Genomic DNA, 18700 nt, shown 5'->3' with positions numbered 1-18700 from the left:
AATGAATTCAGGCTGGCTGGCTAAGCACAGAGTGCTCTGAGGTCAGAATCAGTTTAAATCCTGGCAGATGTTCTGGCTTCTACCCTCAAGAGGGTTAAGAATGATCTTTAGAAGAAAGGAGTATTTGAAAATTGCACAGCAATGACTGTAGCTGAAATGAATTGAAAACGAAAGGATTTGGGGGAAAACAGAAACAAAATGAAGAGCAAAATAACAAAAAGCTTGTGTGTCACCAAGAGAAATAATCATTGTTGCTTTACACACCATCAAATGTGGCAAGAATAGTAATTGCTAAAAAAAAGCAACAAATAAAAGCCTAAATAGTTCTGTTAATCTCCAAAAAAGAAGACACCAAAGCATTTAGTTTGTGTTTGAACTTCATAGCCCACTGAGAGTTTTGCAGCCTTTGACAAAAGCTTCGTTCCCTCAAGTGTACAATGGTAATGGAATAATTAACATATCTGACAAGAGATAGGCAGGTCAAGAAGATAAATGTTGTCAATTCAGCTTCTGAATACAGCCTAGTGAACAAATCCAAGGTTCCTTAAGGTCAATAAATCCTCTAACCTAGGGGATTGTAGATTTCTTAGTTTAGAAAATAGTGAGTTAGAACCGTAGAATTTGCCACCAACTTTAACCATTTTAAAAAGTGCAGGCACAAATTCATGGCAAATCAATTTCTCCCGTCCAAGATGATTATATAATATTTCTTGTAATAAAGGCAGCAGGGCTTTCAGTAATAATTGCTGGGGGGGGGGGGGGGATATTCAGATACTCAGCCTGTGGCTCTCAGGGGCCACCTAGTGGGCCATTGTGGAAAAGAGTGAAAGGATTTCGTCCTTACCTTGCCCCAATTAAAACCCAATCAAAATCAAGTTGCCAGGTGAAACATTCTTATAAAGTTTAGAATAAACATGTACCTGCCCTCAATCTTCAGGATATTATTATGGATCAACTCCAAGAAAAACTCATAGAGGCTAGAACTGCTTTCCTCCAGATTAACACTCTACAGTAACAAAAGGAAAAGCAAATATAAAAACAGGCAAACTAGCCTAATTTATTAGGAAGGAAGGGGGAAAGGAAATGTAATTACAAAATCATCTTCTGATGTGATAACAAGAAGCAAAGCAAATTAGGCAAAACAACCCATACACATCCATGTAACCCAGGATCATGATATTAACCCAACTATAGTTTTCAACATGGATTATTTGCAATATGTATGGCCAAACTTCTAAGAACTTCTTGTATATTTAAAGCTCCATTACCGTATGTGGTGGTACTACATGAAAGAAAAAACTTGTTCAAAAATTTAAAATACTTACAATCATACTCTATATAATAAAATAAGGATAAATAACCTATAAGAATATCTATCAAAATGATGCTGTATGTTACTACCATCTAGTGGCAGTAAGTGGCAATAACATCTAATCAGCTATAATCAAAGATAAATTCTAATAAACATATTTCAATAACAATAAATGTACATTGTCAATTGAGAAAAGGAGTTGATAGAAAACTTGAATGGGGCCCATTTGAGACTATGTAAATATGCAGTTCAAAAGGCATACATTTTAAATATGGTTTCTTATAAATTCCCTTTGACATTTGGACTAACGTGGACATCTTGATACCCATTAAGATATATTGAAGCATTAAAGCAAGACAGAAACCAGGAGGAAAAAAATGAGGCGAGTTGAACTTTGAGCCAGGTTTGTAACTGTTTACATTTTAAGATACAGTGAGAGGCAGCTTTCAGACTTGCAAACCAAGTCTTCTCAGGACCAGAGTGTTTAGATTGAAATGCAGCTCTCTGAAAGCTTGCTGAAAAACAAGCAGATGTTTGTAAATTCTTCTTTTCAGAAATATAAATTCCAGCAGTTAAATTACCTGATCAACCATTATAGCATTTCTCAGTGAAGTGCTCTGTTGAAGATGAGATACAAACTGTTTCATTCCATATATAAACTCATTGTCAGGTGAGACCTGTAAAAACATTCAAATTAAGTTATTTTAACTTCAGAAAAGACTATAACATATAACAGTGATGGCGAACCTATGACATGCGTGCCACATGTGGCACGTGGAGCCATTTGTCAAGGCACGCGAGGCGCTGCCCTGTCAGCTGGCCAGTGTGCATGTGTGCGCTGGCCAGCTGAGTTCACCCTTTTTTAAAGCCATTTTTCGCCCTCACTAGGCTCCAGAGGCTTTATATTTATAGGAGCCGGGGAGGGCGAAAAGAGCCTCCCCAGCCACCCCCCCATAGGCCCCCCGGAGGCCTCATGAGCTTCCCTGACGCCTTCAAAGCGCTCAAAACAACCCTCCGAGCAAACCGGAAGTCACTTCCGGTTTGCTCGGAAGGTCGTTTTGAGCGCTCCAAAGGCTTCAGGGACCATCCAGAGGCTTCCCTGACACCTCCGGAGGGCGTCCGGGGGGGGGGGAGGCTGTTTTCGCCTCCCCAGGCTCCTATAAAGCCTCTGGAGCCTGGGGAGGGCAAAAAAAGCATGCAAAATGGGTGGGTCATGGATTGCATTATGGGTGTGGCACACCCGCACACGCCCCCCCTGTCCTCCCCCCACTTATGGCACATGAGCCAAAAAAGGTTCGCCATTGCTGACATATAAGGTAAAATAGGAAAGGCTAAGATATCTGAGTAAAAAGTTACCAATAATTTTCAGACATAGAAATTAAAATTCAAAAGACTTCTCTGATAATGCCCAGGATTAAAAACATAACTGGGGTGAAAAGGGACTAGCCATTTAGATTATATTAAACAGAATGAAAAAAGGTCTCTTTAAAAGTTAAAACATAACTAAAAAGTATAATGTACAACACTAGATTGGATGAGAATCATTTTTGGTTTGTTAGTTTATGTATAGCTACTTATATAAAGTATAAGTTCAATGAAGTTATTATAACATTAAAGAACATTAATAGTTTGGAGTTCATAAAATGGCTGTACTGTTTTATAGCCCATAAAATCGCTACGCTCTCCCAGAGATTGTACTGTATAATTTTACTTGTTTAATTGTTTTAATGTTTGTAATTTGTATGGCTATTTGGGAGGGGTGTTTTTTTAACTGTAAACTTCCCAGTTATGAATGTATAAATTGAAATATATAAAATAAATAAATGAGCAAACAAATAAACAAAATAAAAGCCATTCTGTATGAATGCCATGATAGAAATTACATTTATTTTCCAATATCAAATTAAAAAAGAAAAAAAGACATTAAAATGTTAAATCATTGCAAAAATCATATTTAACACCCAGGAATCCAGGAATCAATTATTTAGCCTAATTGATGCTGCTACTTGTAGAAATTAAGATATAGGATACATCAATTCTGGTGGCAAAAAACTATTTAAGCCCTAGAAGCAAACATAACGTTAAATATAAATATTAGCATATATACATATTCATGGGGAAACCTTCTCACCAATACTCTTTTTAGCACTGTTTCATTTTACTTCAAGCTGAACATTTGCAGAAAGTAGTAGCACAAAAGATACACAGAAAAAGAAAGCTAATGCTTACTGTAAGAACCACGCAGAAAAAATGTTGCTTCAGTTAAATTTGGTTGATAGAATAAGGAATAATTTTATTAAAAGTCTCTTTCTAAGCAGCATTGCTTGTAAAATTGAGCAGAGAGCAAGAGATCTACAAAAAGGATCAAGTGAAAAGTTTTTCACACATTGCCTCAGTGAATGTCATTATACTTTCTGGGAAATCCATCAAAAGATCCCCTTTCTATGCTGGCTTTATTCAAGATCAAAAAGCTACTGCAGCTCTTGTCTTCTGCAAAAGTTTAACATAAAAGAAAATCCACTTCTTTCTTCTGCAGAGCAGGAAAAAAAGGCAGGTGGCAAATAAGGAAACTCACTGCAAAGGCTACAGTGGTAGTTGTGACCACAATGGCCAGACAAAAAAATCCATGTAAAACTCGCAAGGGTAATTATCATGCTGTGATTTATCTAGTATAAATGTACAGTAAGGATCACAGATAATACTAGTAATGTCTCGAGCGCCACCTTCGAGATCTCAGGTGAACAGAGCCATCTTTATCTCATTAGGAATGCCTAATTCTTTGTGGAACTTAGTTTTCAGTTCCCTAGGAAAATTCCAGCTTGATGAAGAGTGAAATCCTTTTCATCCCATTAGCTGTTTAAGAGATCAGAAAACCAAAGGAAAATGGACTATATTAAGATTGCCAAAGAAAAGCCCCAGAATTTCATTTCCCACAATTCTGATCAAACACAAGTAATAGTGGCATAGAAATACCTCTTCTTCATGATCCTGCAATTGGGCTACAGGAAAATGTGAGCGGTGTTGAAAACTGCAAGGAGTATCAAAATGCACAGAGCAGGGGTGTCAAACTCAAGACCCACAGGCCGGATCCAGCCCACAGGGTGCTTAGATCTGGCCCACAGGGCCGCCCTGGAAACCGTGAAGGACTGGCCCGCAGTGCCTCTGCCAGCGAAAACGGAGCTCGGGAGGCTGCGACAGCCTCTTGCAACTTTCTACCAGTGAAAATTGAGTCAGGAGGGTTGACACAAGTGATGTTGAGCTGGCCATGCCCACCCTGGCCACATCCACCAAGCGCACTATGTCACCTAGCACCAGTGACGTGTGGGGAGGTTTATGGCTGGTGAGGCACTGACCCAGTGGTGGGTTTCAAATTTTTTTAGACTTGTGGACTTCAACTCCCAGAATTCCACAGCCAGGCATGCTCAGTTCCGATTTAAAGCGACAGCATTTGTTTTCTCCTTTGCGAAAGAAGTTTCCTTCTTTCTTTTTCTTCTTCTTCTCCCTTTCCCTCCTTCCTCCCACTCTCCCCCCTCTCTAGCACACACACACACACGTTGGATTGGACTACACATTTTCCCCCAGCCCCTGAAGGATCCAGCCCAGCTTCACTGATTACAGGTTTGAAAAGGCAACGTGGCTCTGCCTGCAATCAAACTACACTTGGGGAGGGAGAGCACAAGGGATGCCAGGGTCCTACCCTCCAGCCTTTGCCCAAAGCCCCGCACCAGGAGGATGAAGTTTGAATTCCTCCCCCTCCCTCCGACCCACACATACCTTTTCCAGCTGTTTCAGAGAGGATTTCAACTCTGCTCTTGCCTCAGGTCCTCTGAAGAAGCCCCACCCAAACGAGTGCCCTCTACTATGAGGCGGGAGAACTGCACGCTTCACCTACATCAGGAATTTTTAGGCTTTTAACCCTTGCTTAACTCTGCTAGAGTGATCATAAAACGCCTAAAGTCAGACTAGATGAGGCATGCAGTTCTCCTGCCTCATAGTAGAGGATGCTTTTTAGAGGCTTTTTTAAACAGTTAAGCAGAGTCATCCACTGTGAGGCAGCAACTAGCTCAGCCTGACCTCAGCTCTCGCCTTTTTCCTTTTACACTTTTTTTCTTTTCATGATGACAGTGGTGAGGCTGTACCTCCCCTGCCTGCACGTCACTGCCGAGCACATTTAAAGAATGATTACTTTTTAAAGTAATAATGGGGAACCCTCGTGTCTCTCTTACATATATTTTGAAATGTTTTTTTATACATCCATTTCCAGTCCTCATGATTGCTGCATAGCGTCGTATGCTGTAAATGGTGTTCCTGTCAGGTGCAAGAGCCTGTAAAATCACTTCTACCAGTTTATCATGGGGAAGAGTGTCGTAAGCTCCTGTGACATCAGCCTGGAAAAGAAATGGAGGCAAATTTATTAACTTTCAAATTTCAAAAGTCACTCAAAATAAATGTGACAACAATAGAAGATTATTCACTCACAAAAAGTTGATAAATTGTGCAATTGTCATGGTTTTCAAATAACATCAGTGTGCATAGTGGCCAAACACATACAATTCTCCATTTAAAAAAAGGAAAGTAACTAAGGCAAAATTTCATTTTATGTATTCAATTTCTATAGTACCCCAACGCAACCAAGTGATTCTGGATAGTTTTGGTTTGGTTATATGTAATTATGCTCACTTTCAGTAAAGGATGGAGATTAACCTTCCCTCCAAAAAACCCTTCATTGATGTTGTTTGTTTTCAGAAAGGCTGAACAAAGTTAAAAGCAGAGTACAGGGAGAGGAACTATATGCCCTTATTGTTACTGACCTCTGATTCCAACAAAAACTACTTGCCTATTTATCTGCCTATAAATGCCCTGACTTTGAGAGAGAATCAGTGGTGGGTTCCAGATCCCGTTGCAACAGGTACGGTTGCAACGGGGCCCGGCGCCCTCCACATGAATGTGCGTGGTGCATGCATGCGTCTTACATCCAACGATGCCTTCAAGATGCTCCAGCTGCTTGGTGGAGTGTTGCACAGGCGCTATAGCGCCATGTGCGGAACGACCAGAGTTTAAAGATAGGTAAAGAGCGCAGGTGGGCGGGTGGGTGTGCCCTCTGGAGCACCGTACTGGAATGGTACCCAGTGCTCCGGGCAGGCTACGGTATGCCCGTACCGGGGGATACCGCCTGCAACCCACCACTGGAGAGAATGTAAGAATTTCAAGCATTTTTTGTGGAATTTGTACAAAACATGTATTTACTAGATGACGTGGAGAAGTGCAGGGAAAATTTTACATTGTAGGACCTTTTCTTTTTTCTGGAATCCTGAAGAACCATTAAAACTAGATGCAAATTATCAAGTAAAGAATAAGAATATAGTCTGCAAAATAGAAATTGAATAACACATTTTTTGTGAACTGGGAAGATTGAATTTTTCTTAGGGATGAAGAGGGAATGTGTTTGATTTCACTGCTACCTTGGTGAAAATCCATATATTCCCGAGAATGTCCTTAATTCTGCACTCCTGCATCTGTCTAAGGCAGGGATGTCAAACTCGTGGTGTCACATGATGTATCATGACTTTCCTCCCGTTGCTAAACCGGGCATGAGGGTGGCCAATGTGTAATGCATCTGGCCTGCGGCCCGCGGGTTTGACAGCCCTGGTCTAAGGTCATCAAGACCATTTCCATCAACAGGTCTCAATATGTTTGAAAAGTATAGATGTTAATGGGGAACTATTATTAGAGCCCATGTGGACATGGATCCCTTGAGGAATCAACATATTTGGCAGGATGAGAATTAGTTTCCAGTTATCCATATGTATGAAGTTCAACATTCCATAGAATGTTAGTTGCCAATATTTTGTCCAACTGTAGCACTGTTGATGCAGCCTTGTTATTCTTTGCTTTGTTCTTCTTTCTAAGCTTCCTGGTTTGTCTGGACTATGACCCTGCAATTGTTCCATTATCTCCTATGTTGAGTCACTTCAGATAAACAGCTCTAGAGCTATTTGTTATGAAGTGTCAAGGACTTGGGAAGGAAGTTCTTTTTCACCTGATTTTTTGACCACCTTAACAGGAGATGAACTTTTCTGATCAATTCCATTACTCTAGTGATCAAGAATAAAGGCTTCCAAGAAACGAGACTGCATCCTTAACAAAAGAAAAATGCTGAATTTTATCAAAAAGGAGGCCCATTCACAAAGTGAATGACAGCTTCTATTTTTTGAACATACCTTCACAAAGTAGAATTCAGGCATTTCAGCATATGAGTTCAAAACCTTTGAAACGAACTTCTTCCACATTGTGTAAATGTCATCTTTTCCAAACACAGTTGAGCCAAGTAAAGCAGGGTTCTTCAGTCGTTCATAATTAAGAACACTAAATAAATTTTTAAGCCGCGCATTGAAACGTCGAGCCTAAAAAAGAAAGAAAAACAATTAATATCAGCAATATTAAGTGCTTCTTTCATGGCCAAAACATGAGCGCATAAATTATTCAATGTTAGAAAAGAAGGAAAGAGGCTTCAAGAAGCTTTCTTAATGAGTTGTTAGAAAGGGCTCAGGAGGAAAGAAAAAAAAAATAGTTACGAGCATGTAATTAAGGAGCAAATGTGATGGGTGCATTGTGTAAGTACATGAAGAAGCTGAGGTCTGTGTGAAAGAGAAACCACCTGGGTCACAAGAAATCACTCTTAACTAATACAACATTGAACTTACTTTTGAAAGTTTAAAAAGGAGATTTATTTTTCAGGGACATTCATTAAAATTTCCTGCTTGAAGGGGTATATACTGATGGTATTTGGATAATGCTCTACCGAAAGGTGTCTCAGCAGCACCTGGTTAAGCTTGTCTAAGAATGGAAGATAAGAAGGGCAGGTCTATTTAGTATCTGGATAAATATCCTCCATGGAATAACCAAATATGCAGGTTAAACTAGAAAATTAAAAATAAAAATCTCTCAGAAAGAGTTGGTGGCAACCTACTTCTATATTTGGTGGGGAGGGGGGGGGGAGAAGAAAAAAAGAACAATTATAGATGTATCATTAAATCACCAGAGGTTGAGCGTGATCTAGAAAAAACTAATCATTTATTGAAAGATTACACAGGAATTTAGAAGGACTGGGGTAGGTGGTGGGTGGGTGGGTTTATTAAATAACTCTTAAGGAATGGCTTGCTGGAAAAATTGTCCAGGGATTGAAAGAAACCTGAAAGACAAAATCATCAAAACAACCCCATCTTGAGTTTGCTTAGTATAAAATTGGAGAGTAAGAAAATTGGACTGATTTTCCAAGATTTTATTATAATACCTTAAACCAATAAAGCAAAATTTCTATAACATTAAAACAGGAAACTTTGCAATAACTTTCTGGGCCGGGCTTGTTTAAAAGCTGAGAATAAGGAAGAGGTTTATAGAACCAAACAATTAATTCATGGGCTGGACTGAAATGTATGGATCTATGCTATAATAGACAGATTGACAACAAAATGTATCAACTATTATCCTTACTAACCCACTACCACTAGGCTATGAAAGTATCATATCTTATTAGGAAACTAAGGGAAGGAAGTGAGATCTCCAAGCTTTTATCTGACATTTTTTCAGTTTTCCTGTATGTTGCTTGGTTGACTGGCTAAAAGGCATAATAGAAAAAATCTGACAAACAGTACGTTCATGATAAGAGGAATCTGAGGAACATAAGCAGGAAGTCTTTAAGCTAAATTCTGCTGATAAGAGACAAATCTAAACATAAAATATTCAGATTTTTGTGCAAAAATTGAGAATGTGAGTACGTTTAACCCTGCTTTATTAGAACAGCATGGTAAAGCATCACCTGCCTTTTCTATATCTTTGGAATGTGGACACTGCCCAGAATCCTCTTTGAGGATTAGCAAAGGGGGGGGGACCCTAAAGACCACCACAACCTTTTTGCAAAAGAGTTATGACAAAATTGACATGCTTCCTCTGAACGTGATGCCTCTTATTCAGAACCCATTGAGAAGGCCAAGATGATGTTCTGCTAGGTTATCTGAGATTGCTTTGAATCTGTGGACACCAAAGCAGCAGATAGTCATTTGCAATACGAGATCTGTCGCATGCCAGCTGAAATCTTGCTGTTCCTAACTTATATTATTTACCATAGTATCTCCTATATCAGGGGATCCCAACCCCTGGGCTGTGGCCAGTGGTGAGTTGCAGGCAGTACGCCCCGGTACCGGCGTACCAGAGCCTGCCCAGAGCACCGGATACCATTCTGGTACGGTGCTCCAGAGGAGGGCCCACACGCCTGCCCAAGCTCCTTACCTGTCCTTTAAGCTTTGGTGCTTCCGCGCACACACACGGCGCATACGGCACCTGCACGACGCTCCGCCAAGCAGCTGGAGGGTTGCGGAGGCTTGTGGAGGCGTCACAGGCAGGTACGACGCACACGTGTGCCACATGTGTGTCCGCGCCGTGCGCGTCCATGTGGGCAATGCCAGGCCTGTTCCAACCATAACGGTTGGAATGGGATCCGGAATCCACCACTGGCTGTGGCCCACTACTGGGTCGTGAGCTGTTCAGAACTGGGCTGTGGAAGTGCAGGCTGCAGAAGTGGGGCATACATCCCCATTTGTGCAAGCAGCGGGAAGTTTGTGCATGTGCTTTACTGGCCTCTCGCACAGAACCATTCTCTCTTCCCTTCCCTGTTGGTCTGCAAAGCCGGAAAGGCTGGGGAACTCTGTCTTACACCACCCACAAGGATTAGAGATGAGGGACATGGTTCTGCTCCTTAAGTGGTCTGTGCTAGTTGACAGTGATGGAGAACTTCTAGCTGCTGAAATGGGGTGCCCTTAAGCTTGATCCTGTTTAATACCGATCTGAAATCACCGGAAGACATCATTAGATAGTTAAATGCTGATGATACTGAATTGGTATCATCTTGGGCCCATCGCTCAATCTTAGGCCAAACAGAAGATGCTTCCCTGGAAGGAGCAGATTGGTGATCTATAAGTCTTCTTAGACTTCCTGTTGTTAGACATGGCCAAAAGTATGCCATCTGCAACTGTTCTTGGAACCAGATAATTTGGCTTCTGACATTTCTGGATCATAACCTGTTTGGGAGGGGGGGATTGTTGCTTTGTATTTTACTGGTTAGATGTAACAACATTATTCTTTGAAAGTGTTTAATGGGCTTATTTAAATTATTTTAAGCCACAAGTGTTATATGGTTGGGCAAGTACAGAATGACCATCAAATTAATAAATTTTTTACCTCATGAAAATTAAGGATGAATAGCAGAGAACATACATCTTAGGTTTCAGAAAAACACATTTTAATCAATCAATGAAGTTACGAAGAATCTGAGGGCAAGATGAATGAATGAGGAAAGAAGTCCAAGATGTCTAAACTCAACTGAATGAATAAAAGGGAACACAAGGTCACTCAAGACAAGTAAAGGTGAGTATTCAGATCTAGAAGCAGCATAATGAAAGCCACAAGTTGCCAGGTGAAGTTGACAAACAAGGCAAGGATCAAGTTGGGCTTAAAGTAAAAACAAGGAAAAGGAAACAATAGACATTTTAGTAGAGATGACATAATGTTAGCAAGCTGTCAGCTCCACAGTGCAATCATTTAAAAATAGGACTGGGGTGGATAAGGATTTCATTTCAAAACTGAGAAGCATTTCATAAGAAATATGTTACCTTAAGAAAAAGCTGGATGAATTGCAGTTCAAGTGCCAAAGGTATTTTCAGAGATGCTCTAACCTAGTATTTAAGTTGCCCTATTATTTCACTTAGCACATTGACAACATCCTGGATAGATGTCAAAACAAGTGGCTTCATAATTGATTGAAAAGTGTACACATGGAATGTTTATCCCTAATGCTTCATTACAGAGAAGATTTTGATTAGAATACCCATTTGATTTGGATGAGTTCTGCCTTGCATTTTTAATCATTTTGGGAATAAGCAGGAAAAGCATATTTTTATAGAATATATAGACATGAAATTGGGAGAAGTAACGAATAACATTCAAAGTTATCCTGGTAGAAAAACACTGGGCTGAAATTTTAAAAAAATTATTCAACAAAAGAAAATATTAAATTCAGGATTTAAGCAAAATAATAAAGACTAAATGCAAAAGAAACACAGAGAGAATGTATACGAAAAGGATGCTTGGACTGTGCTTGATCATAAGAGGAATGGAAATCAGCATCCTGAGGATTCTGCTACAATTTTTAAAAAAATGCAATTGTAAGCTGTATTAATATGATACTTATAACAAAGTAATAGTTTAGATCATTTCATAAAAATGAGATCCTAACAGGAAGTACTTAATTCTGAATAATATATTTTGAAGATTTAAATAAATCGGAACAGATTTAGAGAAGAGAAATGGCAACAATCAAAATGTACAAATACATATCTCAGACCTCTGCCCCCCGAACTTGGTTGATGTAATGTTGAATTAACTTAATAAATTAAGGACCTTTTTGTCTCTGGTGTCTTTGCAAAGCGTTTCTGCTCCGACCACATCATGCAGCTTGACCACAGGCCTCAACCCATTTGGTTTTGGGATGAATCGGAGTTTTGATGCCATGGGGAAACACTTTCTGTGCTGCAAATGTTCAATATCTTCCTTTAATAAAGGATGAAGCTGCACTTTGGCCAAATGGCTCCTAAAATGGAAGTTGGCAGTACTTTAAAATGTACACACAGCAGACTGTCATTCACTTGTAAGATTTAGTGGCCACTCAACTTCAAAACACTTCTAGGTGGTTTACACTAAAAATAGGATACAATAGAATTCTATCCTTAAACAACATCTAAATTTCGTGTTTATTTTAAGGTATAATATTCTAACTACTGCATTGTCATCCAATAAAAAGTTCCAGAAAGGGGCACCATCTGGCCAATCTCCTCTTGGTTTAAAATACAAGCAATCTCAGGCCTGGTTAATACATGGATTAGTAAGGCTTAACTGGAAAGAGAAAATAATGCAGGAGGAGGAAATGGCAGAATGTTGCCAAGGAAACTAAATGGATATATTTATAATCATCTAAAGCCAAGTTCAAGGCAACTTCACATTTACATCCCACAAGAAATTCTGAATCCAAATCCACAAAAATGCATGATACTGTTTATATGGCTCTGGAAACCAATTCAGATGAAGAGAATTACAATCTGAGGAACATTCCTCTCACTGAGAAGGAAAACAACCATGCTAAGCTCAAATGACAGAAGATAGCTGGGAGGTATATGATTAGCAAAAGTAGCTTTTCCCTTCATGGATCCTAAGCTCCTGGCAGCAGTTTTTCAAAGCACGTCCAGATGAGCTGAATCTCCTCTGCTTTCTAATCCCAAATCAGACAAGTTATTTACGATGTGAAGACAGCTTTCAAGTCAGAATTAATGGGAAAGCAACCGTCCAGTTTCAACACCAAAAGCATCCAACCATAGGTGTTGAAAAAAGTAGGGATAAAAAAAAATCTTATTTAATATCCTACTTGCTTGGGTGCTTTAATCAGGGGTCTCCAACCTTGGCAACTTTAAGACTTGTGGACTTCAACTCCCAGAATTCCTCAGCCAGCAAAGCTGAGGAATTCTGGGAGTTGAAGTCACAAGTCTTAAAGTTGCCAAGGTTGGAGACCCCTGATTTAGATGACATCCCATATAAGGAAGGGAGGGCAGCTTAGGCTTTGAAAAATACCCCAAACCAACCACTATGCTCCATTTAAGGTGAAATGAAGACTAGCCTTGGATAGGGCTCCTTTACACATGCAGCGAGACATATGAGGAATGCCAGATCTCTATGGAAAGTCAATTTATGCGGTGCAGAGCTGGACTTCCTATTTCCTGCCTTGCCCAGCACCAGTCACCTTTAGCAGTCCAGCGTCCTCCCACTCTGAAGGAAGCAGGGAGCAAATACAGCATAGCTACCCTTCACAAAATAGATGGCCTGACCTGGTGACCTAGATTAGGTCTGTAGGGCAGAATCCCCCACCCTTAGCGTAAAGGGAATAGCTTTCTTTGCACTTTTGAACTTCTGATTTCCTAATAATACCTGATTCCAAAGTTCTGTAGTTTGCTCCAAACAGCCTTTCGGAAGAAAAAAAGTAATTTTTTTTGAAATGCTGTCTCTGTGATATAGAAGAAAGATCGGAGGAGCTCTGAAACATAGCAGTCCATCAGCCAGTATAGGAATTTAGACATCAGCTGTTCTCGGAAGCGATGCTCAGAGGCAGGAATAGAATGGCCGTTTTCTACAAGGAGAATCCAGATTTAGTGACAGTCAAGAAGATTCCTGTTCTTGCAAATAGTATCTATTCAAGTTATCTTCACAACCAAGATAAAGGTTAGAGGTTATGTTAAAGATATGACAGATAAAATGATGCAAACCATTAAGTAATAACTGTGAAATGTCTAATGCAAATGTTTTGACAGTGCAATAATACTGAATTATAAATCAAAGATGTAACTGTGCACTTCTCTCCAATGCCTGCACTAAATCTTAATAATAGGAACAACAACTTCTGCCAAAGAGGTCAGACTCTGAAAAAAAACCCTGCCTTTTCAAACAAGCAGGCAGTCTAACAAAATGTCTCTTATTTACAAAACCAACTTACATGTATAATTAAGAATGTAAAAATTACATTTGAAGACATTTTCAAAAATAAAAGTAATATCTCATGGGTACCTTTGGTGAGACGAAGCCAAGCACAATCATTGACCCTCATTTTCCATGTCAATTCGTCCAAAGAAAACAGGGCAAATTTTCCCAAGGAGATAAACTTCTTCACATTTCTGTAAAAGCGGCACTTGTTGTGATTCGAACCCCAAAGCGCAGGAGGCACCACTCTCTCTAAGCATCCCCTCACGAAAGTATATACTTGCCAGTGACTGCTATACTGCTTCAGCAACGCTTTGAAATCAGAACTGGAGGAATCTTGGAAGACTTGCTCCTTATCCTTTTTTTCAAATAATTCAGTTATTTCAGAGCTTCTGCTTGAAGCACCAGTTTCTGTCAATGGGTTCAAGGCACCTGACCTGCTTGCGATGCAACTTTCCACTGGATTATCCTGCTGCTTCTTTGATGAAAGTTGCTCTACTTGGTGATCCTTTTGTTTGAAACGCTGCTCTCTTAGGCTTGTTGTATCTGGTTCAGAAACTGAAATGGGACAATTCCTTTTTAATATTGCTTGATAAGGACACTTTGCATGGTTCCGTAAGAGTTCTTGGAACACACTTCTCATCTGCCAGTAGCGTTTCGGAAGCCTCTTTTTTTTCTTGGGAGCATTTTGAACGCTAGAACTGCCAGGATGCTTCAGAATCTTATTGCTAAAGAACACTTGTTCTACTAAGCCTTGTCCTCCTGCTGGACGGCCCTTCAAGTGATTTAATACAAACGACTTAGGTAAACACTCTTTCAAATGCTGGTAGGAATATAAGAGAGAATATCTCTCAATACGCACTACAGGATTGCTATTGTAAGACTTCCCGACAGATTTAGATGAGCAAATTCCAAGATTTTTTTCTGGTAAAACAGTTTTTGCAAGCCCCAGTTGCACAGAACTAATATCAGAGGTTCTAGTTACCAGCTTTGGGAGGTTAGCATTGCATGTTGGTTGCAGATTAGATTCACAAAATGGTTTACTTATACTATCTTGCTTTTCACACACTAAAGCATCTGGATTGTCATTAATTGAACTAGGTACCCCAGATATTTGTACTCCGCTATTCTGAGGAGCAGAGTTCATAAGAGTTAAACCTTTTGAACATGATTGTATACATACCCTAGAAGCCTCAGGTTTATCACTATCTAAAATCAACTGATTTTGTTTTTTTCTAGAATCTGAGTTTCTTGTTTTTTCCCCTACATTGTTCTCCTTTATCATGATTTTTCTTTTCTTGGCATTAATATCACACTGGCCTGTCCATTTTCTTTTTAAACACTGTGCTCTTAATGATGGGCTAAGAGAGGACTTTTGTTGCTTTTCGATGTGTTCACTGGTTCTCATAATTGGCCTTTTCTTTGTAGAGTTTTGGCCAGAAACACTTTGAGCTACTGAAGACCGCCGATTGTTGAGTTGTTGTGTTTCATTCCATTTCTGCCTTTCAGAATTCCATTTCTGTCGCTTTGTTTTTCTGGGATACCACCTACAAGACTGAAACCTTTTACGGATGTAAGTTGTCAGGATACAAGGAGAAGGCCCATGAATCCTCTGTCTAAGAAACTTTGGAGGCCGTGTTATATTTCTTGAAGCAAGCCCATAGATGGGCTCTCCACAAACTTGGTAACAGCAGTTAGGAGGCACAAGGAGAAAGAGAGCACAATGCTCTAATATATACGTCATGATGTCATCCCCAACTCTGTTTAGAATAAGCTCCCAGCACACATGCTGTCGAATAGTTTCTGTTGAATGATTAAACGTGTAGTTACAAATATTTGGCGTAAAGGGCAACTGGCGATCATTTCCATCTAATACTTTATAACCAAATGTCAACACATTTTTTTCCTTCTTTTGACAAATTCTCTGAATGATTCGTGTAAGGATATCATCCTGACAGGAAATCTGCAAAACAGCAAAAGAAGTACCATCTTGCTAGGAACATTTTGAATAAATCACAAGTGGCATTAATTAGAATTGAATAGAAATGCAAGGAAAAAAATCTTTATTAAAACATACCAGTGGATAGGTGAGATGTTGAATACACACATATAATGGAAAAAATATTTCCACCAAATATCTAAATGAAAATGCAACTTGAGCATTTCTAATGCCTGCATATACACACTTTCTTCACTTAAAGCAGGAAGCAATATCTCAGTCAGATGTTAGCTATAGAGCTGGATGCTGGCATGGCAGTCTTGAATTCTACAAGCATACATTTTAGTCTTGGTACTTCTGCTAGCAAATAAAAATGGGCAAGAGCATTTTTAAAAGCATTTTTAATCATAACTGCATCTAGTGTTTAGTAAAAAGTGAGAAAAGTAGCTCATTTATACTTATCAAAATGTAGGATTACAATACCTGCACAGATTTGGTCCAAAGTGACTGGAAGAACAGGAAGAAATTATAGGAAGCCCATGTTAAACTAATGAAAAAACGGGGTAACCTCAAGCTATTACCTCCCTCCTGAAAGACTTTGAACCTCACAGGCATATCCAAAGATGTTCTATTCAAGAAACTAAGAAAGATTAGCCATTACAGAGGCTCCCAATCAAGGAACTACCAAGGAGAAAGCCACACCCCCTGGCAGAGAAAGCCATTGTATATAAACAGAGAACAAACCACCCACCCACTAGAACAGATGAAGTTATATAGTTGGGTAAAGAAGCATCTGCAAGCAAATAACCAATCTCAGAGAGCGCCAAGGTGCCTGCAGTTCCTCCCTAAACTATATATATTCTCCAGTTCGTTTTTTTTCTTTCTTTCCAGGAAATGTCTGCTTTGATTAGGTTGCCATGCACACTACACCACAAACACACTCTTAGGCCCCCAAAGCCCACCATTTAATATTTAGCAATTTTAAGTAACTTTAGATCTGTAATTTTAAAGCACCATATAATTCTATTGTTTTAAAACTGCTCCACCACTGATGTTACCTAATCTTGAGTAATGAAAGGGTCGCAAGAAAAGAAGCTCAGAGAGCACCAAGGACCCCGCATTTCAATCCCGAGCTACAAATATTCTCCTTTGTTGGTTAACAGAATAACAAAGTTGGAAGCAGGGCAGCCTACAACAGGCAGAAGGAGAAAGCCCACTTCAAGCAGCAGGGAGGAATTGAAAGAGCAAACTGTATAGTAACCATAACACACATTATTTCTCGAGGGAAGCGCTTTCTGCATTTTCCGCAAAACTTGGCTGGCCCTTGGAACACAGCGGGTACCAAGTGGCGAAATAGGTTATCATACCCTAAAACAGGCTTTCTGGGGAGAGGGGGGGGGAGGGCGGTGGGACAGAAAGTAATCCGGGTCAAATGCAAAACCTGCTCACTTACCCGCTGGACGCTGAAATAGGGAGGGAGGGCCTTGCACGCAGCCAGCCGCCCCACCAGGCACTGGCCGACCAGGCTAGAGTAGCACACGGGATCTCCGTCCTGCATGAGAGGCTGCGTTTGGTCCTTTTCAAGATTTCGCATCTGCAAGCGCCGCACAAAGACTTCCAGCGGCAGCACTTCCGCGTAAATGCTGCACAGCAACTTCTGCACAGCTCTCCATCGCCGGGATTGGTCCATGCAAGCACCGAAAGAAGCGATGCAAGCACCGAAAGAAGCGATGCACCGAAGGAAAGAGAGAGCAAGAGCGTTTCCCGGGGTCCACTGAAACCCGTTTCGCCTCCCTTATTGGCTCTTCAAGGAACCAGAAGCCACGCCCTTTAAGGCAGTCCGGGAAAAATTTCCACCGGGTATCTGTGTTTGGGTGCAACCATTTCTTTCTCTATCGCAGGGGGGGGGTATGTACATTCTGAATCCCATCATTTGAGAGTTCCTGCAATGTGCTATGTAAGACTATAGAAAACCTACAACAGATAGAAATATAGGGACTGACGTCCGAGGGCACCAAATTAAGGAAAGGGGGAGTGGGCAGTAGTAGATGAGGTGGGACGCGCTGATGCTGGTACAGGTAGTCCTCGACTCACAGCGTTTTAATTTAGTGATCGTTCTAAGTTAGAACATCGCTGAAAAAAGTGGCTTAAGTTTAAGAAGTTTAAGAAGTTGTGAATGCCCCAACACTGGAAGTCTTTAAGAAGATGTTGGATAGCTATTTGTCTGAAACGGTATAGGGTTTCCTGCCTAGGCAGGGGTTTGGACTAGAAGACCTCCAAGGTCCCTTCCAACTCTACTATTGTATTGTATTCAATCAATCAATATTTATTTCTAAGCCGCACCCTCTCCCGAAGGACTCGGGGCGGCGTACAACAAAACAAATAAAATACAAAGTACAATACAATACAATACAAATCTGGACAGGACATACATATAACAAGGACGTATATAAGACGTATACAAGGAGGAGGTAGGCTGATAGCTAAAAAACAATTAAACAATTAACAATTAAAACAATTAAAAAGTCACATTATTTAAAACCCCCAAAAATAAATTCAATTGAATTACATTAATAAAAAAAAAATTGTATTGTATTGTATTGTATTGTATTAAGTCTGTTTTTCACACAACCCTTGCAGCATCCCCATGGTCATGTAATTGAGATCTCAAAATTGAGATTCTTGGCAACTGGCACATATTTATGACAGGTTGCAGTGTCCCAGGGTCATGTGTTCACTTTTTGCAACCTTCTGACAAGCAAAGCCAATGGGTGAAGACAGATTCACTTAACAGCCGTGTTACTAATTTAACAACTCAGTGATTCACTTAACTGGCAAGAAAGGTCATAAAATGGGGCAAATTAACTTAATGA

General features: G+C 40.0%; 1 protein-coding gene across 4 annotated transcripts in view; it reads right to left on the bottom strand.

Annotated features, from left to right (window-relative positions):
• TERT (telomerase reverse transcriptase) overlaps positions 1-17632 on the bottom strand; it is a 33487-nt gene extending 15855 nt beyond the window's left edge. For all 4 annotated transcript variants that reach the window (XM_081951697.1, XM_081951698.1, XM_081951696.1 and 1 more), the window contains exons 1-8: positions 17281-17632; positions 13976-15851; positions 13343-13541; positions 11768-11957; positions 7534-7716; positions 5539-5700; positions 1894-1989; positions 921-1006 (exon numbers count right to left, since the gene is read on the bottom strand). In XM_081951697.1, the coding sequence (XP_081807823.1) occupies positions 921-1006; positions 1894-1989; positions 5539-5700; positions 7534-7716; positions 11768-11957; positions 13343-13541; positions 13976-15851; positions 17281-17517 (3029 nt within the window). In that variant the 5' untranslated portion in view covers positions 17518-17632. The remainder of the gene's footprint in view (positions 1-920; positions 1007-1893; positions 1990-5538; positions 5701-7533; positions 7717-11767; positions 11958-13342; positions 13542-13975; positions 15852-17280) is intronic.
• Between the last annotated feature and the right edge of the window lie 1068 nt (positions 17633-18700).

This window comes from Natrix helvetica (assembly GCF_964273705.1).
Source record: "Natrix helvetica genome assembly, chromosome: 4".
NCBI lineage: Eukaryota > Metazoa > Chordata > Lepidosauria > Squamata > Natricidae > Natrix > Natrix helvetica.
Note: the sequence above shows the minus strand (reverse complement) of the source record. Positions and strands in the feature narration are given on the sequence as shown.